The sequence below is a fragment of the Rhinolophus sinicus genome, linkage group LG11, assembly GCF_036562045.2.
Source record: "Rhinolophus sinicus isolate RSC01 linkage group LG11, ASM3656204v1, whole genome shotgun sequence".
NCBI classification, from domain to species: Eukaryota; Metazoa; Chordata; class Mammalia; order Chiroptera; family Rhinolophidae; genus Rhinolophus; species Rhinolophus sinicus.
Genome location: NC_133760.1, coordinates 10,429,253 through 10,452,764, shown reverse-complemented (window position 1 = coordinate 10,452,764; position 23,512 = coordinate 10,429,253). Strand labels below are relative to the sequence as shown.

Below are 23,512 nucleotides of genomic sequence, written 5' to 3'. Positions count from 1 at the left end.
TGAGCAACACCACTCTTTCTGTATCTTGCTCATCCTTGAGAGCTGAGCTTTAGTTTAACCTTCCCCAGAATGCCTTCTCTAACCCTACCCACGAAGCCCCCACCTCACTGCATGGGCCCCTCATTACTCAGTTCTGGGGCTAAGTGTCCGGCCAGCTATGAAGTTTATCTTTCAAATGAGGCCCTCAGCTCCTTCAGGGCGGGACTAGGCCTGATGGTCTCCCTACCTCCCCACACCAAGCAGCACCATCTCTGGGAAGAAGGGGAACAGACATGAAGGAAGGGGCAGATGGAGCTGAGGTGAGCTGAAGAGGGGGGCCGAGGGACACCCTGAGGGCTACCAGCCTGCCCAGCCTCAGCCCACGCCCCGTGGCCCTGCTCACTGGTGTCCGTGGTCTCGTACTGGCTGTCCCGCTGCAGCTCAAAGATGTCTACTTCCACTCGGGCCTTTGCTGGGACCTCAATGATCCCGTTGATCTGCTCCCGGGCCAGGGCCAGGGCCAGACGCTCGCCACGGCCACACACTGTCTGGTCGTCCAGGATTGCAGCTGAGGGGACACAGGGGTTGGGGGCCAGACTCTCGGGTCCTGAGGGAGGAGGGATTGGGGTCCTGGACTCCTGGGCTCTGAGGTGGGGGTGGGAATGGGGACTGGGGTCTAAACTCCTGGGTCTGAGGCTGGAGGGAGCTGAGGGTCTGGACTCCTGGGTCCAGGGAAGAGGGAGCGATGGGCTGCTGCTCCTTGCTGCAGAGGAAAGCTGAGACCTGACACCCAGATACCTGGCCGAGGAACTGGCTTGCCTGGGTTCCCAAAGAGGAGCCCTGGGCCCAGTGGGAGGGTCTCTGAGGAGGCAGGGGCAGCGCTGCAGGGCCTCACCCATGCGCAGTGATGAGAGCACCTGGCAGCTGGGGCTGGCAAAGGCAACAATCAGCAGCAGCAGCAGCTCAGCCGGCATCTTCCTCCCCTCCACATGGGGACGCAGCTGCCGCGGCCCCCACTTGCCACCTGCAGGGATTGACCATAGGAAGATTGCTGATGCGGGAGGGGGCCTCAGAGCCCCTTTGGACGACTGCTGGATGGGGTGGGGACCACAGACCCTGGTACATTGTGGGGGAGCTCTAAAGGGCCCTGCCCTCGTTAGAAGCTGGCAAGACAGTACTGAGGGCATTGCTAGGCTTCAGGAGCACTACCAGGGAGGAGCTCACAGCACTCAGGCACTGAGTGGGAGAGCCATTGCTACAGAATATTCACAGCTACCAAAAATGGGAGGGAGGCATGATATGGTTCTCAGGTAAAAGCAAATTCCAGAGACCATCCCTACCCCAATAGGAAACCAAGAAGTGCCACCCCCCCACCCAGTCCGCCCCTGTCTCTGGGCAGGCAGCCGTTACTAGGCAACAGAAGCAGGCTGGAGAGGATGCAGTGGTTGCTAGGCAACCCCTCGCAGGCCTCACTTGCCACCTTTCTGACTTCCCTGGTTCCCACAATCCCACAGGGAGAGAGGCCTGGACATCCGGGGTCTGTAGGGTAGAGTATCCGGGAGTTAGGAAACTTGGAGAGAGAGACACACATGGAGACACACAGGTGGAGACGGATGGATCCAAGGCAGCTGAGGAGCTAAAAAGAAAAAGAGTAAAGAAAGAAAAGGGGGGAAAGAGAGAGATGGAAAGAGAAAGAAAAGCTGAGGTGGGGGAATACAAAGAGACTCAGGGAATGAGAAAGGGAAAAACAGGCAGAAATATAAGGGACCAGAAAGATGATAAGAAGACAGAGAAATGGGGGTAGAAATGGAGAGAAACAGAGAAGAAGAGTTACAGGGAGATAGGAGAGGATTAGGAGAGAGAAGGAAAGAAGAGACAGGAAGGTAGGGAAACACAGAGATGGAGAGAGATAGGGCAGGGCAGGCAGAAGAGAGGGAAATCAAGACACAGGAGCGACACAGAATAGAACAGGAAGATAGAATGGAGAGAAGATATAAATGCACTCAATATGCCATCAGAGAGCCAGAAGGGAAAAGTAAGGCAGGGAGTGCACTGTCTGCCCAAGGAGGTGCCAAACCACGGCCCCCACCCTGCTCTGGGAAACTAAAGATTAGGGGGAGACAATGCATCTTTGCTCCCCACAATTGCTCCCTTCTTCCATCGAGTTAGAGATTCATGCAGGTGCCCTAGCCTCTTTTACAGGGTGACCACTGGGCAGGGATGGGCCAGATGTGTGGCTCCTCCTGGTCAAGGGCTGTATCCCAAGGGAAGGGCCACTGGGGCCCAGAGTGCTAGGAGGTGAGCCTGGGGGTCTCCCCACACCCCACCCCATCCCCCTGGAAGGAGGGTTTGAGTTGGTGAGATGGCAGAATGAAACCTGCTAGGGGAGGGCAGAGACAAAATACAACACTTCAGACTGTCCCTTGTGACCAGGAAAACCTAGGCCTGGGCCTCAGTCCCTGCTCTACTCCAGACTCCCACATGACCTTGAGCAAGTCTGTCTGTCAGTCTGTCTGTCTGTCTGTCTCAGGGCTTTTGGGGGTGAGAAGACATGCTAGACAGGCTGGGGACTGAAGATTGTAATTTGGATCTGAGGTGAAGGCTTATCAAGGATGGAGGAGCAAGGGAAGCTGGGAGAGACGCAGAGGAGAACTCACAGGGGAGGGGTGTGGAGGGCGGGGTTGGGAGAGAGGCAGTAGTGAGGGGGTCACCCTGAGACACCAGGGGCTTCTGGTGGCAAATCAGGGAGCAGAGACTAGAAGATGAAAGACCAAGGAAGAGACAGGGGCCAGAAGGGCAGGGACCCACAGGTGGCCAACATGGGTGAGAGCAGAAAGACAGACACATAGTGCAGAGCCAGGAATGGGGGTAGCAGATGGATACAGAAGCACAGGAAGGCATAGACAGAAAGCAAACAGACCAAAAGGAAGTAAGTGGGGCTAGAAGAGAGAAAAACACACAGACTTCGCTTAGAAGTAAGACACCAAAGGGGAAGAGACAAGCGGGAGGGTGTGGGAGAGGAGGGGAGGGAATCAGGCAGGTGAGCCCCACAGGCCTGGAGACTTAGGGTGAAACACAGCAGCCAACTGAGAGAAGGGGCTGAGTTAGGGGCCCTGAGCTAGGTGACAGACAAGTGGGCAAGGGAGACATCAGTATCAAAGGCAAGAAGGCAAATCAAGTTAGAGAAGGCAAATAGAGTGAGCGAGAGGGCAAAATAAATGACAACAGGTATAAGAAGTGTGAGGAGGAGAAAAATTACAAAACTGAAAAGAATGAGGGCTAGTCAGGAAGAGAGAGACAGAAAAAGTATGTCAGAGCCACACAGCAGACCCAGAGAAGAGAAAGGGGTGATCAGGAAGACAAGACACAAGATGAGAGAGACAGAGACAGGCTTACAAACTAGGAGCCAGGGGGAGTGAGAGTCAGGGAGGGAAACTGAGGCGGGGAGGAAGGCTGAGTGACCTGGAGGGGCACAGGCAGGGACAGGGCAAGTGCCCACAGGAGGGGGCCAAGTTACACAGAGTTGCATCCACTCAGGGTGCCTACTGGGCAGAAGGGGACACAGAAGTGGGAAGAGGATGGGGGGAGTTGGAGAGACCAGCAAAGAGAAGACAAAGTGACAAAGTGGACCATGGAGGGGGGCAGCGGCTCAGGAGCGAGGGATGGAGGGGATGGAGACAGACCCAAAGTGAATCTGGGAAGGAAAGCAAAAAAGTAAGAGAAAGAAGCTGGCCTCCAAGCGCAGGGTGAGAGAGGGAGGAGACCAAGGCAAGTGAGCAGAGCACAGGCAGAGCACAGAGTGGACAGAGAGAAGTGATGAGAGAGCCCGACCTGGCAAGGGAAGCTCCAAAAGAGAGGGAGGAGAGACAGGGGAATAGAGAGAGAGAGAGAGAGATGGAGAGAGAGACCAAGAAAGGGTTAGGCTAATGGCAGAGAAGAGAGAAGTTGGACAGACTCAGAGCCAGAGGCCCAAGAGCCCCATGAAATGGAGATTCCAAAGCAGAAAGACGGTTCCCGGAGATAGAGACTGGATGGGATGGGGATGCGCCCGTGGCAGCAGGAAGGATGAGGCTCAGAGGAAAGAAGACAGAGACAGTGAGAGCGAGCAGAGCTGGTCACCGTTGACCCAGGCTGGAGAAAGCAGGGGTGGAGACGTGCCTGGAGTCCGGAGAAGGAGTGAGACCGCAAGTAAGAGCCAGTCAGCCCCTCAGGACCCCAGGAGCTGGGGTCTGGGGGGTGAGGGTGAGCTGTGTACCCAGAAGAAGGGGTGAGAAAAGGACGAGGTGAGTGGAGTTTGGGGAGATGGAGGGCGCAGGGCAGGCCCCTGCTGGGGGAGGGTATTTGCGGGTCGGGAACAGGGGAATGTGGTGGCCCCGCCAGGAGGCAGTGAGCCCAGACTTCCAGGACCCAGGCCGAGCCCCAGCCCAACCCCTGCCCTGCAGACACTCACGGATCCTGGTGGGACGGAGGGCTGGGCTCCCTCGAGGCCCGAAGAACGACAGCAGGAAGATGCTCTGGCGCTGGGTGGTGGTGTGGCTGGGGCGGGGGGAGAGGGCAGTCCACAGGGCCCCCTCCCCCGCCTGTGGCGGGGGGGCCCCCAACTAATCCAAAACAGGGGCTCCCCAGGAGCAGGGAGGAAGGACAGGTGTAAGAGGAGAGGGCGGGCCGGGGAGGGGAAGAAGGGGAAAGGAGAAAATGGAGGAGAGAAGGGGAGAGAGGAGAGGGGGAAGGAGCAAATGGAGGGGAAGGAGGGAGGCAAGGAAGACAGAAAGGTGAAAACGGGAGGGAGGGGGCACAGGCAAAGCCGGGGGAGGGGGAAGCCGGCCCAGGAAAGGGCCCCTGCCCCCTCCCCTAGCCAGGCCGGCCTGGGGGGGCCACGGGGGGTGAGGGCTGGGTGGAGACAAGGAAGCTGGCCATCAGGAGAGGTGGGGGAGGGGAAGGTTCAATGGGGGGGAGGGGGCCACCCCTTCCCCCCTCCCCCCAGCCTTGGCGCTGCCCTGGATGAGGCAAGGGCCTGGAGTCCTCAAGCCCTCAGCCCCCGTGGAAAAAACATGCTGGGGGCAGGGAGAGGCCGAAGAGTGGAGGGGCTGGGGAGGATGGGGTGCTGGGAGACCTGGAGAGCTGAGAAGGGGGCAGGCAAGGTGGCGAGATGGGGAGGTGGGAGAGGACCGAGGAGGAGAGGATGAAAAGGAGCAGGTGGAAGAGGAGGGCGGAGGAGGGTGGGGTGTCCCGGGGGTGCCCGGTATAGGGCCTTGGTGGGAGGGCCTGGCCACGGACTCCTGGTCCCCTGCGAGGAGCAGCCACTGGCTCCTGGTCCCCAGACGGGCCTGCCTCTCTGCTGCCGGCTGCCACCGCTGCCCGCTGCCACCACCTCTCCTTTTCCCCTCCGAGGCCGCCGCCTGCCTGCCTGCCCGCCTGCCCGCTGCCCGCCCGCGCTGGGTCCGGGAGCCGGGGGGGAAGAGATGAGGGAGGGAGGGAGGCTGGGAGGAAGGCAGGCAAGAGGAAGGGAGGCAGGCAGAGAGAGGAGGGAGGGGATTCGGAGGAGGGGGAGCCTGTATTGGTCGGGGCTGGGGGCCCGCGAGAAGAATGCTGATGAGGGGAAGGCGCTGCATTGGATGGAGGGTCCACCCCCGGGCCACCCCCTCCACCACACAATGCCACCGCCCTGCCCAGGCAGCCCTTGGGCACAGGAGCCGAGGAGATGAGAGGCAGGAAGACCTGAGAAGGCCATGCTGCTGGTGGGAGAGGGCTACAGAGATGAAGAAATATGCAGAGGAACAGTAAGACAGCCATCAAGACCCACAGGGGTGGGCCAAGATCCACAAAGCCCCCAAGGACAAAGACAGGGAAAAGCCCAGGGAAAGGAAAGAAAGTCCCATTGAGACATGGGAGCAGACCACAGCGATGAGCAAAGGACCTTGGAGACAGGGCAGCTGGGGACCCAGAGCCCCCACAAAGATGGAGAGAGGCCCATGGGAACAGAAAGCCCTTCTCCTCTGGCCTGGGAGTGGTCCCTGGTGACAGAAGAAGGCCATGGACAGGAAAGGCTCACAAAAATGGGCTGCACATCACACAGATGGGGGGAGGACCAAGGAGAGTGGGAGAAGGTCACCGAAATGGGGGGAGGGAGACCCACAGACACCAGGGAGCCCACAAAGACAGGGAGGTGGACACAAGAGGCCCACTGAGGCAGGAGGGGCCAGCCCATGGAGACCAGGGAGAAGCCCCTAGAAATAGAAGTAGCCCCCATGGAGGTGAAGGGATGGGATGCACAGAGAAATTCTTGGGACCCATGAAGAAAAGTGGGTGGAGAGAAGCCCTAGGTTCTCTAGTCACGTGAAGAGAGGCAGTGGAAAAGGACAGGGAGCTGGAGGGCAGAGCCTACCAAAGTGGGAGACTTCTTCCCCCTCAGGAGGGAGCTGAGCAGGGCAGGGGGATGGCAGAGAGAAGCAGCGACACAGATATTGGAGTGGGGGTGGGTGGTGCATGGCTGGGTGGGGGGTGAAATTTGGGGGGAAGGAACATGGCAGTTGGCGCTGAAGGCTGAGCCTGTGACTCACCGCCACCACCCCCAACACTCGTGATGGGGAGGAGACACTGACATACTCACGTGCAGCCCGTGCTTCACGCGTGCACATGTGGCATGTGGCAACTCTCACACTGGCCTGGCATGTGAAGCCCTTTGCATCTGGCATGTGGGACATCCCAACATACATCTGACCATGAAGGACAACCAACTTTGCACACACTCTCACCTTATTTGGGCAACATCTATCATCTATACCCCCACCCCCACCCCCCAACACTTATCCTCAGCCTCAGCTAGGCCTAAAAACCCAGATTCATGCCGGCCTCAAGGCCTTTGCTTTTACAGGGACTCAAGCATAGAATGCCATCCTCTCTAAATTGAACCTGTCCCAGAAATCCTCGTCCCATACCACCACCTCCTGAAAAACTGATCCAAGCCTCAGCTTTTTCCCATTATCATCCGAAGAGAAGGGACCTAGCCAACCCAGATAGGTGGGAAGGTCCAAGTAGAAGATCTGAGCAGAAAGGGGCCTGACAACCCAAGCAGGACCCTTGCATTTTCAAGTGGGGAAAGGAGGCCTTAGCAGGAGTGAGCCCAAAGGTACAGAGCCTGTCAAAGGCTGAGCCTACCTTCCAGGTTCTCTGGCTCCCAACCCAGGAGATTTCAACCTCAGGGCAAACAGGTTACCAGCTTTAGAGCTCTCTGATTCCCACCAACTTCTTTCCTCTACTTTTATTTTTTAACTTTTATGCATTTAAGTGTGTTTTTCCAGGGCCCATCAGTTCCAAGCCAAGTAGTTGTGTCAGTCTAGTTGTGGAGGGTGCAGCTCAGAGTGGCCCATGTGGGGATCGAACCAGCAACCTTGCTGTTAAGAGCACCACACTCTGACCAACTGAGCCATCCGGCTGCCCCAATTTTCTCTACTTCTTGCATTTATTCCATTCAACATGCCACTAAGTCCTGCCTGCCAGGCAGTAGAGCCTGGGGTCTATGAATGTAGACCTTGGAGTCAACTCCTAGGTTGGAATCCTGGCTCTGTCTCTTCCTAATTATGAACAAGTTACTTAACTTCTCTGGGCCTGTTTTTTTTTTTTTTTCCCCCTTTTGTAAAGTAAGAATAATAATTCCTCCCTTCTAGGGTTGGTGAGAGGATTAAACTGAATAATGCATGGAAAGCACTGAGCATAATATTTAGCACATAACACACTGAGGACATGTTAGTTGTTATTACTTGAGGTCCTAATAAAAATAACTCTTACATAGCTTTTACTTTGTGCCTCACAACAACCATATGAGATAGGGGCTATTATCCCCATTTCACAGACAAGAAAATTGAGGTATGGGGGAGTTGATTTGCCCAAGGCAACAGCTAGGAAGTGTCAGGGCCAAAATTCCAATCCAGGCAGCCTGGTGTAATTACATGGGCCTGGTGTTAGGGAGTATAATCTAGTGGAAAATTAGGACACCCAGACAGAAATCAATTGAAGGACATAGCAAAATGATAACTGAAGAGTCAGACCTAGGCCTTACTCTGTGTTTGGCATCTCCTACTAGCTTTTTGGCCTCAGAAACGTAGATGACCAATTCTTCTGAGACTCAAATTACTCATCTGAGAAATGGTGTGTGTGTGGGGGTGCAGTTAGACCAAGTGAATCTCTTGCAGCTCCCCTGTCTTTGGGTTTAGGGAATAGGCTCTAGAAACATTTATAACCATGCTGGCTGAGACAACTTATTCCCAAGGTCCTGAAGGTCAGAAGGGGACAGTGAGTACCGTGTTTCCCCAAAAATAAGACCTAGCCGGACAACCAGCTCTAATGCGTCTTTTGGAGCAAAAATTAATACAAGCCCCAGTCTTACAATATAAGACCACGATTACAATATAAGACCGGGATTACAATATAAAACCGGGTCTTGTATTAATTTTTGCTCCAAAAGACGCATTCAAGCTGATTGTCCGCTAGGTCTTATTTTTGGGGAAACACGGTAGGGATAGCCAGAGCCCCTTGGACACAAGGGGACTCTATTGCAAGGGGACTGTATCCACCTTGAGCTGCAGGGGGTCAGCCTGGGAAGGAAGGCACCCTGGAAGGAAGCAGAGCAGAGTCCATCTGCTACAAGGATCACTTCCTTCAGGTTCTCACTCTGGTTGTCCTTTTACGTCATCCACCCCCCACACTGTTTCTTCTGATACAGATGAACTGGAACTTTAAGCAAGCATGGTCAGGAGGGCCTATGGGAGGAGCTAGAGTTTATGGAAGCTCTCGCTCTACCTAATCCCAATCACAAGAACCCTACATGCAAGAACCCTACAGGAAGAACTCTGTTTATAATAAAGCTCGATGCTTCTAACTTCCCCTTCCATTAACTTCCTTTTTCCCTTCTATAAATACCCCTCCATCTTGGAACGCAGGCCAGGCTTGCCATGTCTGCACGCACTGGGTTGCAATCCTTTCTTTTTCCCAAATAAATCCTTTGTGGTGACAAAATACCTAGTCGGTATTTTTCAGTCGACACTTCAAATTAAACTGCCTGTCCCTGCTTTTCCTTTTTCTCTATTTCTCATTTCCTTTCTCCTTCAGGTTTTCCTCGTTCCCTAGGATTCCTTCTTTCCTTGCTTTTCCTGACATTTCTCTTCTTCCCTCCCTTAAGGGCCCCTCAGTTTTTCTCCTCCCGCTGCAGGCTGCCTTTATTCCTCTCGAGCAAAGTGAGTCTGGAGCCTTGACGTCCCCTTTTCTTCCCCCCACCCCCGTGATTGGTGCTAGTTTCCGCTCTACTCCTCTCGCTGACTCGTGCTTCTCTCTCCCTTTGCTCCTCCGGGATTCCTGCGCCTCAATACCCCCGTCCTTGCCCACCGGGTGTCGTGTGCCTTAGTTTCCACTACTTTTCCCCTGTCCCCTTCACGACTCCCACTAGGAGAACCCAAGATGGCGCCCGTAGCCTCGCTCCGCCGCTTAACGTCATCACGCTGCCCTCCCCTCCTGAGCCGTCAAACGTAGTCGACGAGGAGGGGGAGGAGGAGCATACTCCGGGAGCCTTAAGGGGGCGGGCACTAGCAACACGGTTCCAGACGCTCCCTACTATTGGGTCAAGCTCGAGACGTGAGCGTCGATTGGCCAAACGGCAGGGGCCAGACGGGCGATGATTGGGCGCGTTCGGCCGTCTGCCCAGCGGCCGAGGAGGAGGTTGGGAGGGGCGTTGCTGAGGGCGATTGGGGGCGAGAGCGAGGCTGCAGAGCAGGCGAGAGGCGACGGCGGGTGCTAGAGAGGGCGCAGCGGTAGGGTGTCCTCGCGAGGGGTGCAGCTGCCCGGCTGTGGGTCCGGGGCAGGCGAGACGGCGGAGGCTGGTGAGTGCTGGCCGGCGCGCGTGCGGAGGGCCGGCCCAGCTCCCCTCCCTCCCCTGCGGCCTGCTCTCCACCCCCGCCTGCGCACTGTAGGCCGGAGGGGGGCGCGCTTCGGCGGTGAGGGCGGAGCGGCACCAACGGCCCGCGGGGCGCGCGGACTGCCGGGCGGGGGCCGGGCCGGGGTGGCGGGTGGGGAAGGGGTCTAGAGTCGTGTGAAGGGCTGAGTGAGGAGGGGCCGGGCTCGGGCTGGGAGAGACCTAGGTGGGAAGGGAGGCGTTATTGCTGCCGTCAGGAGGGTCCCCAAGGCTCCAGGTGGTATCCGGAGCAAAAGGCTTGGCTTTGGGACACACCAGAACCGAAAGGGGGTGGATGGTTAGAGGGCACTTGGGTGCCCGGGGAGGGGTTTAGGACGTGAGAAAAGAGGTAATTAAGTTAATGTAAAGAGAAGATCGAGTTATGCCGGGAAAGAATTAGGCCAGTGAGAGGGGTCTTGGTGTGAAAAGATATTAGGAAACGGACATCCCCGGAGGGCAGATTTAGAGCTGAGGGAGGGGTCCAGGTGTGAAGAATGGGGTTACATTAATATGAAGACGAGTTAAACCAAAGTGAAAGGGGGTTGGGTACCCTTGGAATGGGTTGAGGGAGGGTCTCTGTGCAAAGAAGCTTAGTTATGTGAAAAGGATGTCTAGGTGTCCCTAGAGTAGGTTGGGTGGAAGTAGTCCTTTTGAAAAGTGCAGGGAATTAGGTCAAGGTGAAAAGTGGAAATTGGGTCTCCCTGGAGGGGATTAGGGTGGTGAGAGAGATCTGGGTAACAGGGTGTCTGGATATTGCTGGACTGAGAATGAGCTGTTAGGTTGATAGGACGTTGGGGGTTTGGGTGTCCCCAGGGCATATAATAAGGGTGTGTATGTGAGTGTGCGCCAAAAAAATGTATACACATGACTTGTACGTATTCATCTTTTGTTGTCGGTGTAGAGTATTACACTTTCCCCCCCTTCCACCTCCCCCTCCCCACTTCGGTTCCAGCCGTTGTTTCTCAGTCTAGTTGTGTAGGACACAGCTCCCTGGCTCATGTTGGTGTTATGAGCCTTGCGCTGCCCCTTCCTGAGGCAGTCGGTTGCCGATCGGCTGCTCACAGCAGCTCATGGCAGCTCTCGCCGGCTGCCGGCCACTCCCGCTGTCTGCCGGCCACTCACTGCGGCACAGGCCACTCCCCGGCTGCTCAGGGCAGCTCACACCAACCTCTGGCAGCCCAGCTCCAGGGAGAGCTGTTCACAATCTTAGCTGTAGAGGATGCAGCTCACTGGCCCATGTGGGAATCGAACCTGCTACCTCGGCGTTAGGAGCACGGCGCTCCAACCACCTGAGCCACCCAAGTATTACAATTTTAATACAATTTTTTCCTCTCTTAAAATGTGTATACATTTTTTTTTGGCATCTGTATATCTGGTGAGAGGGTCTGGATGTGAGGAAGAGGGATCTGGCTATGCTCTGTCTGGGTTAGAGTGTGGTGGGGCGGGGGTTCTTCATAAGAAGAGAGGGTCTGGGTATCCCTAAAGGGGATTTGGGCAGTGGGACGGTCTGTGTGTGCAGGGGTTCAAGCCATTGTGAACTGTAGTGTGGATATCCCTGGATTGTGTTAGTGTGTGGGGGGGTGTTTTCGCAAGGAAGAGGAATTAAGTTGATATGAAGAGGGTGTCTGAGCATCCCTAGAATGAGTTAGGGTGGAGGGGGTCTTTTATCAAAGAAGAAAAGGTTAGGCTAATGTGAAGGGGTGTTGGGGTGTCCCTGGAATAGTATATGGAGAAGAGGAGTTTATATCAACGTGAAGAAGGAATCTGGGTATCCCAGAGGAGATTAGAATTGTATATGAGGTCTCAGTGCAAAGAAATGGTGATTGATGTGAAGAGTGTCTGGGTACCCCAGAGACATGAGTTAGGGTGGCGGGAAGGGTCTGCGTATGAAAAAAGGGTTAGGTTTTTGTGAAGATAGGTCTGGGTATTCTGGGTTGGGAGTTAGGGCTGTGGGAAGGGGCCTTGATTTGAAGAAGGGGGCCTGGTTTTCAGGGGGAAGTGGTTGTTAAGGTGGGGAAGGTCTGGGTGTGGGCCTATGTGGAAAAAGTTGATTTGGGGAAGGGATAGTTTGATGTGAGGCACCTGGGCACCAGAGGGAGAGAGTTAATGTGGGTAGTAGAGGTTGTGTGTAAAGGAGAGGGATTGACCATGATAGTTGTGGGGTGAGGGTGAGGGTGGGGATTGGCCCAGTTTGAATGGTTGAGAACCAGGGGAGTGAGCAGAGGAGGAGTGAGCGAGGCTGGAAGAAGCAGGTGCTTAGGGCCTGTGTGGACTCTCCTGAGCGCCTGGGAGTAGGAATCGGGTAGTGAGTTGGTAAGGAGCGGAGGCGGTGGAAGGAGGTATGACTAGAAAGGACGGGTCCTGGGGATGGGTGGAGCCTTGGCCAGCTGTGAGGCACAGGAGATGAGGGACTGGACAGGTTGCAAGGATCTGGTGGGTGGAGTTTGATGCACGTTGATTCAGAGGTGAGACTTGGGTGGATTCACTGGGAAGGCACTGCCTGGAAGGTTTTTTGCGTGGTGGTGGTGTGTGTTTGGGAGAGGAAGGACTGTTCGAGATGGGGGTGAAAGTGGCAAAATGGAAGCAGGAAGTTAGAGGGGAATATTGATGTAGGTGGGGGATGGTAAAGGGAAAGAATTACCTCTGGGATGGACTTAGTTGTGATTCATCCCCACCTCTCCCCTTTCTCAGCCCAGGGTCTTGCTGCTGCCATGACGGAGGAGTCAGAGGAGACGGTCCTGTACATTGAGCACCGCTTTGTCTGCTCTGAGTGCAACCAGCTCTATGGATCCCTGGAGGAGGTGCTCATGCATCAGAACTCGCATGTGCCCCAGCAGCACTTTGAGCTGGTGGGTGTGGCCGACCCTGGAGTCGCTGTGGCCACGGAGGCAGCTTCTGGCACGGGCCTCTATCAGACCCTAGTGCAGGAGAGTCAGTACCAGTGCCTGGAGTGTGGGCAGCTGCTGATGTCACCCAGCCAGCTCCTGGAGCACCAGGAACTGCACCTGAAAATGATAGCACCCCAGGAGGCAGTGCCGGCTGAGCCCCCACCCAAGGCTCCCCCCCTGAGCTCCAGTAGCATCCACTACGAGTGTGTGGATTGCAAGGCTCTTTTTGCCAGCCAGGAGCTCTGGCTGAACCACCGGCAGACACACCTCCGAGCTACTCCCACCAAGCCTCCGGCCCCAGTTGTCTTGGGGTCCTCAGTTGTCCTAGGGCCCCCCATGGGCCAGGCCCGTGTGGCAATGGAACACTCATATCGCAAGGCAGAAGAGGGTGGGGAGGGGGCAGCTGTCCCCTCTGCCGCTGCCGCCACCACTGAGGTGGTGACTGAGGTGGAGCTGCTCCTCTACAAGTGCTCAGAGTGCTCCCAGCTCTTCCAGCTACCAGCCGACTTCTTGGAACACCAGGCCACCCACTTCCCTGCCCCTGCCCCAGAGTCTGAGGAGCCTGCCTTGCAGCAGGAGACCCTGAGCCCATCACCTGCAGAGGTCCCTGTGACTCAGCCTGATCCCCTGCCATCGTCTGACCATAGTTATGAGCTGCGCAATGGTGAAGCCATTGGGCGTGATCGCCGGGGGCGCAAGGCCCGGAGGAACAACAGTGGAGAGGCAGGCGGGGCAGCCACGCAGGAGCTCTTTTGCTCCGCCTGTGATCAGCTCTTTCTCTCACCTCACCAGCTACAGCAGCACCTGCGGAGTCACCGGGAGGGCGTCTTTAAGTGCCCCCTGTGCAGTCGTGTCTTCCCCAGTCCTTCCAGTCTGGACCAGCACCTTGGGGACCACAGCAGTGAGTCTCACTTTCTGTGTGTGGACTGTGGCCTGGCCTTCGGCACAGAGGCCCTCCTCCTGGCCCACCGGCGAGCCCACACCCCGAATCCTCTGCATTCGTGTCCATGCGGCAAGAACTTTGTCAACCTCACCAAGTTCCTTTATCACCGTCGTACCCATGGCGTAGGGGGTGTCCCTCTGCCCACTACACCAGTCCCACCAGAGGAGCCTGTCATTGGTTTCCCTGAGCCTGCTCCCCCAGAGACTGGAGAGCCAGAGGCGCCGGAGCCCCCTGTGTCCGAGGAGAGTGCAGCAGAGCCTGCTGCCCCAGGCACTTACCGCTGCCTCTTGTGCAGCCGTGAATTTGGCAAGGCATTGCAGCTGACCCGGCACCAGCGTTTTGTGCACCGGCTGGAACGGCGCCATAAGTGCGGCATTTGTGGCAAGATGTTCAAGAAGAAGTCTCATGTGCGAAACCACCTGCGCACGCACACGGGGGAACGGCCCTTCCCCTGCCCAGACTGCTCCAAGCCCTTCAACTCGCCTGCCAACCTGGCCCGCCACCGGCTCACACACACAGGGGAGCGGCCCTACCGCTGTGGGGACTGTGGCAAGGCCTTCACACAGAGCTCTACCCTGAGGCAGCACCGCCTGGTACACGCCCAGCACTTCCCCTACCGCTGCCAGGAGTGCGGCGTGCGTTTTCACCGCCCCTACCGCCTGCTCATGCACCGCTACCACCACACGGGCGAGTACCCCTACAAGTGCCGCGAGTGCCCCCGCTCCTTCCTGCTGCGCCGGCTGCTGGAGGTACACCAGCTTGTGGCCCACGCGGGGCTCCAGCCGCATCGCTGCCCGTCCTGTGGGGCTGCCTTCCCTTCCTCACTGCGGCTCCGTGAGCACCGCTGTGCGGCTGCTGCTGCCCAGGGCCCACGGCGCTTTGAGTGTGACACCTGTGGCAAGAAAGTGGGCTCAGCCGCTCGGCTGCAGGCACATGAGGCGGCCCACGCGGCGGCTGGGCCTGGAGAGGTCCTGGCGAAGGAGCCCCCAGCCCCTCGGGCTCCGCGTGCCCCTCGCACACCAGTTGCCCCTGCAACAAGCCTTGCAGGCACTGCCGCTGCAGCCCCTGCAGCCCCTGCCCGACGCCGGGGCCTGGAGTGCAGCGAGTGCAAGAAGCTGTTCAGCACAGAGACGTCGCTGCAGGTGCACCAGCGCATCCACACGGGCGAGCGGCCCTACCCCTGTCCGGACTGTGGCAAAGCCTTCCGTCAGAGCACCCACCTTAAGGACCACCGGCGCCTGCACACCGGTGAGCGGCCCTTTGCCTGTGAAGAGTGTGGCAAGGCCTTTGCCATCTCCATGCGCCTGGCAGAACACCGCCGCATTCACACCAACGAGCGGCCCTACTCCTGCCCCGACTGTGGGAAGAGCTACCGCTCCTTCTCCAACCTGTGGAAGCACCGCAAGACCCACCAGCAGCAGCATCAGGCAGCTGTGCGGCAGCAGCTGGCAGAGGCGGAGGCTGCTGTGGGCCTGGCCGTCATGGAGACTGCAGTGGAGGCGCTGCCCCTGGTGGAGACCATTGAGATCTACCCTCTGGCTGAGGCCGAGGGGGTCCAGATCAGTGGCTGACCCTGCCGTTCGTCCGCAGCAGCAGCCTGCGCTGTTACTGAAGAACCCCCTCCATCGTACCCCTAGGTCTCTGTACATACACTGCCCCTTCCTCCACCCTCCCAACCGCTGTGTAAGTTCTGTAACTGGATTTATTCTCTTCTAAGGGGGGTGCTCTGGGGTCCTTGACATGCATAAAGGTGCCCACCGCCCTTCCTCCTGTTAGCACTGGTGACCCCAAGGTGAAACAGTCAATAAAGACTGAGTTGGACGTTTAAGAGCTTATGGCTGGCCTGCCTGTGTGGGGTGGAATTTGGGAGCCGTAGAGTTGGTCTGACTTTTCATGGCTGCATTCCCAGCATCTAGAACAGGGCCTGGCAAGTAGTAGGAGCTCAGTAAACATTTGCCAAATGTTTACTGAGGTGGACTTGAAGTCCAAGGGCTTGCATCCTGCAAAGCTGGGCCTTCACTCTGGTGCTGGATGGAGGCAGCATAGCTCTCTTGCCACTAGAGGTCTCCACAGCTTTGCAGAAAAGCCTGATGCTGTTTTTACTGGTGGCAGGAACATTTGGGACAATATTCAGACTCTTCTCACCACCTCTGTCCCCCACTTCCTGGCCTGATGTGAGCCCCCTCTCCCAGAGCATCTGGTTTTCTCACTATGGATCGGTGAGGGTACATGCAGGTCTGGGAAAGGCATGATCTCGGGGGTGGTAGAGAAGGGTGAGGAGGCATCAGACCCAACTGTGGAATTGGAGAAGGTTCTGAGTAAGGGTTGGCTGGGGGAAGAAGCCTTATAAGGGGAGGGGCCTTGATACCCACCTAGAGTTGAACTCGAGCTCAGCTAACGTGTTTGTTGGGAGAGGGGTAGTTGGGTGGCTGACTGAAGTTTGAATGTCTAGTTTGTCTCAAGTCCTTTCCTACATTTTTTGGAATCTTCAGACTGATCCTGTGTGGAGAACATTTTTACAGGGAAGGAATCCAAAGTCAAGAGCAGTAAGGTGACTTGCCCAAGGTCATCCAACCCAGATAGTGCAGAGCTTGAATTTAAGCCTAATTTCATTTGGTTTAATCACCCGTGTGCCTTCCTCTACACTCTGCTGCCTTCTTCATACTTGGGGGAGGGCAGGGGGGAAGGGAGATGGTGAGTGTGAGACGGGTAGGAATACTCAGTTGCTATGGTAGTCTTCTTTATAAGAGCCACACCCCAAGAAAAACTCCCCCTCCCCAGCTTCTACCCTCACCCCCCACAAGATTACTCCAGTCTTTTTGTTGGAGAGAATTGTTTGGAACACTAATAAATGAGGTAAAAGGGACGCTGCTTGTACTGATTCCAGGGGAAACGCCTGAGAACCACCCACGCAGCCTCCTCTGCTCTGGACTCCCTTCAATAGGGCTGCCACCCTCTGGGCAGTGGAGCGCTGAGACAGACTGGGTTAGCCTGTGGCTCGGGTGAGACAAGGAGGGCTTAGAGAGGGGAGAGACAGGCCACACAGGTGGTGGAGCCAGGTTAGAAACTCAGGAGTTAGCTCACCTAACTCCATTAAGAGATTTTGCTACATTATGCTTGCTTTAGTCATTTTTAAAAAAGAGAAAGTACTCACGCCTTTGGTATCTATATAGCTCCTAATGAAGAGCAGGTATCTATTAAGCAGTTTTCATCCGACTGATACGAGCGTATCAATCCTAGGCACCACCTTTTGTGCCTTTCGGGGACCTTATACCCTGCAGAAAGGACTCAAACCAAGTTAGCCCAGTATGCCAGACCCCCTTCATCACCAGGTAAAGATGCATCCTCAGATGGCCTCCCTTCCAGAAGAGCTGTCCTGGAAGTCCTATCAGTGCTTGGGACAACTGGAGGATTTATGCTCACAAAACCAGATAAAAATGAGGCTGAATCAAGAAAAAGGATGGGAATGGAGAAAAAAAAACCAGGATGCTGGTTGACCCCAAGATAAAGATGCTTTCAGCAGAGAATGGCTCTGTGACAATGGGGTGACCACCTTTCCTCCATTGTGGTTCCTTTCTAGAGCCTCTAAAGAAAACTTTAGACTCCCACCCTAAGAAAAGTTTGTGTGTAAGCATGTTGATGAACAAGACTCACTGTTCACCATCACCCTGCTGAAATGTCCACGGTCCTCAGTTGAACCACTTGTCCTAAAAAATGATGGCACTAATCAAGCACTTATTAGATGCTGGGGTTTGAGTTGGAAAGACAAAGTTTCTTGAACTTCACTAGGTGTCAGGCAAGTCCCCCAGAGGTTTGGATCCAGCAAGCATGTGTGGGTGAGACCCAGGAATCTGCGTTTCCAACACCAGTTCTAATGCAGCTGACTTGCTTGCAGACACGTCTAAGGAGAGGTGTCTAAGGTGTTGCCAGTTTATAGTTGGATACGGGAGCTGCGTAAGCAGAACTGTCGGGACAGAACGGGACCTCTAGTGCCCAACGTGTTTTCGACAAGAGGTGGCCCAAGTATGACTGTACAGGGGAGGGCATGTGGAGCAGGTGGCACATCCACAGGTTACAGATAGGTGCCTAATTGCGCTCCTGAGTGCGCTCCGGTGTGCCATCTGTGCTTGTCACGGGATGGCCTGAGTGACAAGGAACTTGTGGGTCTGTGGGGTTCTGACTGCACCGCCCTGTAGGCAGGGGCTGGACTAAATGACCTGCAGTATTCTGGACCTCCATCCCAACATCCCATTTCGCCATCCCACTGACGGGTCTTTCAGTCTTGCCAAAAAGATGCAGTATTAACACCTGGTACCTTTCTAAATGATCCAAACCCTCCCACTCCCTTTTCTCTTCCCTCTCCCTCACCATTTAATTTGCAGAATCCCAACTCCTGAGTGCCAGGCATACATCAGAGGATGGAAAAGTGACAAGGAGACATGATGGCAGTGAGAAAACCCAGCTGTGATACCATTTCTGATTTTCAGTGGTGAGGATTTGGGGTTCAGCCCATGGCCTGGCCTGTGAAGCTGCTGTTCCTGCCAAATGGCTTAGTGTGGGCACAGAAATTTGAGTGAATGAGAGTAATGTCGCTCTGAAAAAGAAGGGACTGTATACCTTGTATCACCAGACAACTTCAAAATCAATTCGGTTTTTAAAGGGTCTTGTTAGTCCTTGGAAGTACTCCATCGCTTTCCTAGCTTTCTTGGGGTTCTCATGTATAGAAGAGTGTGTGGAGATCTGTCTTAAGCACTTACATCACATTCTTCCAACCCCAGGGCAGGTACTGTCCCTGTGTCACAGATAAGGACACTGCAGTTCACATGAAGGTCACATATCTATAAACTGGCAGAACGGAGATTTGAATGTAGGAATTTAAATTCATCCTAAGTTCTGAGACTTGGTTTTCTGATTGGCAAAAAAAACAACTGCTCAGGCCTCACTTCTGAACATACATTCACTGAACAGTAAGGCCTCCCCTCCCCAGCACACACAGAAGCCACCCCATATTCCTATTCCCCACCCCCCTTTCCCAGGACAGCAAGGAGAGCAGGCAGTATTTCTCTCTGTACAGGTTTTAATTTTTTATTTTTTGATGTTGTTCAGATGAATGACACACTCAAGTTACAAAAATGGGGCCTTAAAAGAAGCACATTGTACAATGAACAAGCAGATTGGAGTTAAGAACACTGAAACGCTAACCCGCTACCACGAGAAGAGACAGGAAGGGGGTACAGGATGGGAAGGGAGGGGCTACCAACACAGGGGTCAGACAACTGAAAGGGGGGCTAACGCGGTGAGAATGGAGGAAAGGCAGGTCTCCTCCAGGGCCCACTGAATTTTGGATGCTACTTCTTGGTCTCCCTTGCCACCACCTCCCATCACCATTCCAACCTGGTCATTCAAATGAGTAGGTGAGAGATACCCACCCCAAGGGCTGAGCCAATCAGATCTTTACCTGGTGGGGTGGTCACCTCGCTCTAGGGCAGCCTTGCCTTTGGGAGGTGATGGTGGCGCAGTGGGAGGAGAAGCCAGGAAGGAGCCAGTTGAGAGTTGATCAAAGATCAAGCCCCTACTTTTCCCCAGACTCCTTGCCCCTCCCGCACCCCACCATAATCCAAAGGCCCTCTCTACAATTTGTCGAGAGGCCCCCAGTCACCCTGCAATTATATAAATAAATAAATACTGAGCCCCTGGGATTGGAGGACAGGCTGGGGGAGGGGCAGCAGGGAAAGAGGAAAGGAGAGGGCAGAGGGGAGGGGTCACAGACATAGTAAATAGTTGTCTCCATCCCAGCAACACTTCTCTCTGGATTTTTCTCTCCTTTTTGTGTTTAACAAGGAGCTAACATCTCAAGGACAAATACTTAAAAATATACATTATTTTTTCTTTTTTGTTTCGCCTTTGTCATCGTCATCTTGCTTTGGAGACTGCTGAGGTCAAAGTTCAAACCGCACTTAGGAACTGCGGCTTGGAGTTTTTGTGTATTTTTTTTTAATTTTTATTTTTTAATTTTTTTCACTTTTTTTTCCAACGTATAAAAAGGTAGCGGAGTTGTCTGTGGGTTTTTTTTTTAATGGTTAAATCTTTGGTTTGTTTCTTTTTTCTCTTGGAGGCCTTTATCTCTCGCACTTGCCTTTCCCACTCAGAGGCCAGTGGGGACCCGCGTGTCTCAATCTTGCTCAGTTTGTCTCACTCTCTCTCTCACTCAGTTCTCTCTGCCCTGGGCTAAAGGGAGAGAGGCACCCCGGGATTTGGGTGAGGAAATCGAGTCGGGTCAGGCCACCCCCTACGTGGCTAGTCCCTTCCCCTATCTTCTCAGGGTACAAGGCTTGGAGAACCTCCCTTGGCCCTCCCCAGGGAAGAGATGTGTGGGAAAGTCATCCTTCCCCCTCCTGATTTCAGCCCCATCTCATACAGGCGCCTGGGTGCCTCATCTCCACCCGCCCCCACTTACACCCCAGCCCCTCCCTCCCAGAAGAGAACAGAGAAGTGTTTTAGTTACTGGCATTTTTTGTGTGTTTTTTGTTTTTGGCACAATTAAAAGGCCCACCATTAGGGTGGACCCAGTCTCTGTCCCTCCCTCAAGTAGGAGGTCACGGTTAGGGAGAAATTCAGAGGGCTCCCCATTTCTCCAATTCAGTCATCTTCCTCTCTTTCTAGCCCAGGCCCCCCACCTCGGAAATCTCACCTAGCCCAGAGCCTGGCCTGGAGTCTCCCTCCCAACCCCACATAACGTTCCCCAAACCCCCCTCACCTCTCTCGCTCACACACAGACACACGGACACAGGCTCTGTACAGACCACAAAATAAAAACGATGAGATAGTTTTGTTTCCCGGAGTCGAGATGGGGGACTGGAGTGGAAAGGGCAAGAGGGGGATGGGGGGCATGAATTCCCCCATCACCTTCCCAACCCTGGCTCCCTCCTGCCCCCCAACCCCTTGCCCTGGCTGGCCCCCAGCCAACGATATTTGGTTTCCTTTTTTTAACATTAAAGTTCTATGAGGTATTTGGTGCCTTATCTCGAGTCCTCAGGGGAGGGGGCCCAGGGGGGAGACCTGGGGCACACTTGCCCCTCCCTCCCTCCTACCCCCTTCCCAATATTTGGTTTCACAGCTGTAGTTAAAGCTTGGGATTTGGTTATTTTTTCCCCCTCCCAGGAATTTTCTTTTATTCTTGTTTTTCTTTTCCTAGTTATGGGGGTTGGATGGGGCGGGTCCCCACCACCCCCGGCTGCATGGGGGTCCCTCCACCAGTGTCAGGGCATCAGCCCCATCCCTGCCCCCTGCTTCCTCCTCTGCTCTCTGCCCCACTCCCCCCCACACTGGGGTGGGGGAGACGTCTCAGATGGCAGGACTAGATGGGGAGGAAGTAGGATGAAGTGGGTGGTGGTGAGTCCTGGATTTTTTTTTCTTTTTTCCTTTTTTTTTTTTTTTTTTTTTTGGTCTAGAATCATAGTTTTTGAGTCATCTCCACCATGCCTTCCATGCTGCCTGTCTTCTCGGAGGGGTTTTTGGTTGTAATTCCTTTCACTTTGCTCTGCTCAAATGTCCTTCCTGTCTGTTCAGGAGCCCTTAGCCCCCTCTCCACCCTTGGGCCGGAGCCCAGGTCCTCTCAACAGTCTCTTCTCTTCAGGAAATAAAAATGGACACTCAGAGGTAGGGTGAGGGCAGGGAGTCGGTTCAGCGGAGACGCTTACATTCCGGCAAGGACGGTTCGATGGCACACCAGGCCCCATCATGAGTGCCAGGGTAGGAGGGGCAGCCACTCCACCGCTGCCCAGACAAGGCACCCCAGACCCCCGCAACAGCCGAGTCTCTGCTGCCTCCGTGGCCCAGCCCAACAGTTTCATTTCCCGGGTGGGAGAAGGGAGACAAGAGAAAAAGAGAATGCTGAGGCCTCGGGGCCCAAGGTGGCGTCCAAGGCTCTGTCTGCCTCTCCTGGGAGTGTCCAGCAACACTGCCCTAATCCCGGGTTCTCCCCTCCCTCTGCTCTGCCCAGTGAGGGGCGGGGATGGGGGGGCCACTCTGATTTCCATGGCTCGCGTCCTTCACAGCAACACTTTGGTTTGAGGAGAGACACAGAAAGAACGAGATTGATAGAGGCGAGAAGAACGAAGGAAGAGGGAGGGAGAGGCAAGCAAAAAGAAAACAGGAGAGAGGACAGACGTAAGAGAATAGAAAAAGAAATCAAAGGAGGAATCAAACCACCCGAAAGTTTGTTAGTTTTCTTTTGTCCGTTCTTTTTGCCTTCTTATTCCTTTTTCCTGTTTGTTTTGTTTTGTTTTTTAAAGCTTTTTCAGTTGATTGGGGGGGAGTAGGGTGTGTGGGGCTCTTCACCCTGGTCCCTGACACCCTCTCTCAGCCCTGCCCACCAGCTTTTATCCGCCCTGGCTGAGGGACAGGCCCTGCCCCAGCCACCCCCCTCCAGCTTTCCCGAAGACGACGTCCATGAGGTATTTGTGAAGAGAAAGAAGCATCCATCCTTCCATCAGCCTTGGGGACCAAGGGCCTGAACCACGGGGGCAGGGCTTGGCTCCACCTCGCGGCTCCTTCTTATTCTTGAAGAGTCCTCATCTTCTTTCCCTTAAATATATATATATATATATATAAATTCTTTTTTTTCCTAGTTTTAATTTATTGTTTGTTTGGTTTTTTGTTTTTGTTTTTGGTTCAAAACTTTGTTGGCCTCCACAGTAGCAGGAGGGCAAAGTGGCTCCCAGCGCCAGCTCTCCTCTGTCCGTCGTCGAGATGTGTCCAGGGCTGAGCATTTAAACACAGGGTCCAGCCAAGACTTGAGGATGGTTTTGTGGGCGTGGTGGCCACCACAGTGCCCTCTTGGATGGGGACCACAGGTCATGGCACTGTCCCTGCCACATGGACCCTGATGGACACGCCATCGCGAGGAACCCCACCGCTGGGGTGCGTGCGGGTATGCATGTGTGGGGGGGAGAGGAAGAGGCTTCTGCCAGTATCAGAGGGGCATGGGGGTGTGAGGTGATTTTTCTTTTTGGTTTCTGGTCAATGTCAAAGAACGTGAAGGATTCCCACGGATAGGCACTGGAATATGAATTTTTTTTTCAGGGAACTGACAGACAAGGGTGAAAAAAAAAGACAGCTTGAACGTCCTCTTGCCTGGAACTTCTACCTTCCCATGGTCTGGGGAAGGGGGAGATCCCAGAGTAGAGGAGGGTCATGGGCTGAGGGGGGAAGTATGACAGCTACAACTTGGCAAAAAATGGCCTAGCCCATCCTTTAAAGGGAAAAGGGGGAGGTACAGGGGTGGAAAGTCGTCCCAGGCCTTCCCCTGGCTGGGGGGAGAGGGCAGGGAGGAGGTTAAAGCGAGAACCCCCCCTGCCTCAGTGGGGAGAGCTAGGGGCCAGGGGCGAGGGGGATGCATGGTAGGGACACATTCTGTTGAGCTCAACGCTAAAAATTCTGTACATCCTTTGGATGAAGCTACTGAATATTTGGTGTAAAGTTGTTTAGGCCCTTTCAGCTTCTGGAAAAGAACATTTGGCAGGTCGTTCAAAGCCTACCCCTCTGCCCCAGGCTGTGTCCTGTCTTCGCTGGGGGCTGGGGCTAGGAGGCTGGCACATTCTCTTTTTCCTTCTCTGGCCCCCACTGGAGGAAGCAAGGTTGGGGTTTGGCCCCACAGCCAGGGGCTTGGTGAGGTCCGCCCTGTGAGGCTTCTCGGCCCCTGGCTGGGGGTTCTTATTTGGTGTCGTAGCAGTGAGGGTGAGGTCTGGCTTGCAACTG

General features: G+C 55.0%; 2 protein-coding genes across 12 annotated transcripts in view; one reads left to right on the top strand and one right to left on the bottom strand.

The window, feature by feature from the left end:
* The window catches only part of GRIK5 (glutamate ionotropic receptor kainate type subunit 5), a 54,015-nt gene extending 48,498 nt beyond the window's left edge, over positions 1-5,517 (bottom strand). For 3 of the 7 annotated variants that reach the window (XR_012490035.1, XM_074314266.1, XM_074314269.1), the window contains exons 1-3: positions 4,430-5,517; positions 875-1,003; positions 383-547 (exon numbers count right to left, since the gene is read on the bottom strand). Coding sequence is in view for 5 of the 7 variants with exons in the window: in XM_074314266.1 (XP_074170367.1) it covers positions 383-547; positions 875-953 (244 nt within the window). In the remaining 2 variants the exon portion in view is untranslated. Of the gene's footprint in view, positions 1-382; positions 548-874; positions 1,004-4,429 lie in introns of those variants that run through there. The other 4 variants (XM_074314267.1, XM_074314270.1, XM_074314268.1 and 1 more) reach the window with 2 other exon arrangements.
* On the top strand, positions 3,818-15,581 carry ZNF574 (zinc finger protein 574). Of its 5 annotated transcripts, none has more exons than XM_019713728.2 (2): positions 3,818-4,262; positions 12,614-15,581. In XM_019713728.2, the coding sequence occupies exon 2, from the start codon at positions 12,634-12,636 to the stop codon at positions 15,322-15,324; it is 2,691 nt and encodes an 896-aa protein (XP_019569287.2). In that variant the 5' UTR covers positions 3,818-4,262; positions 12,614-12,633; the 3' UTR covers positions 15,325-15,581. The 5 variants fall into 5 exon arrangements, with proteins under 5 accessions (XP_019569287.2, XP_074170375.1, XP_074170373.1 ...); XM_074314274.1 differs by lacking the exon at positions 3,818-4,262 and adding an exon at positions 9,693-9,851; XM_074314272.1 differs by lacking the exon at positions 3,818-4,262 and adding an exon at positions 10,122-11,224.
* Positions 15,582-23,512: the final 7,931 nt, after the last annotated feature.

Coding starts and splice junctions, on each gene's coding strand:
- ZNF574 (XM_074314272.1), top strand. CDS start 10,993: ATGGCAGCTCTCGCCGGCTGCCGGCCACTCCCGCTGTCTGCCGGCCAC. Junction 11,225..12,613: donor CAACCACCTGAGCCACCCAA/GTATTACAATTT, acceptor CCCCTTTCTCAG/CCCAGGGTCTTGCTGCTGCC.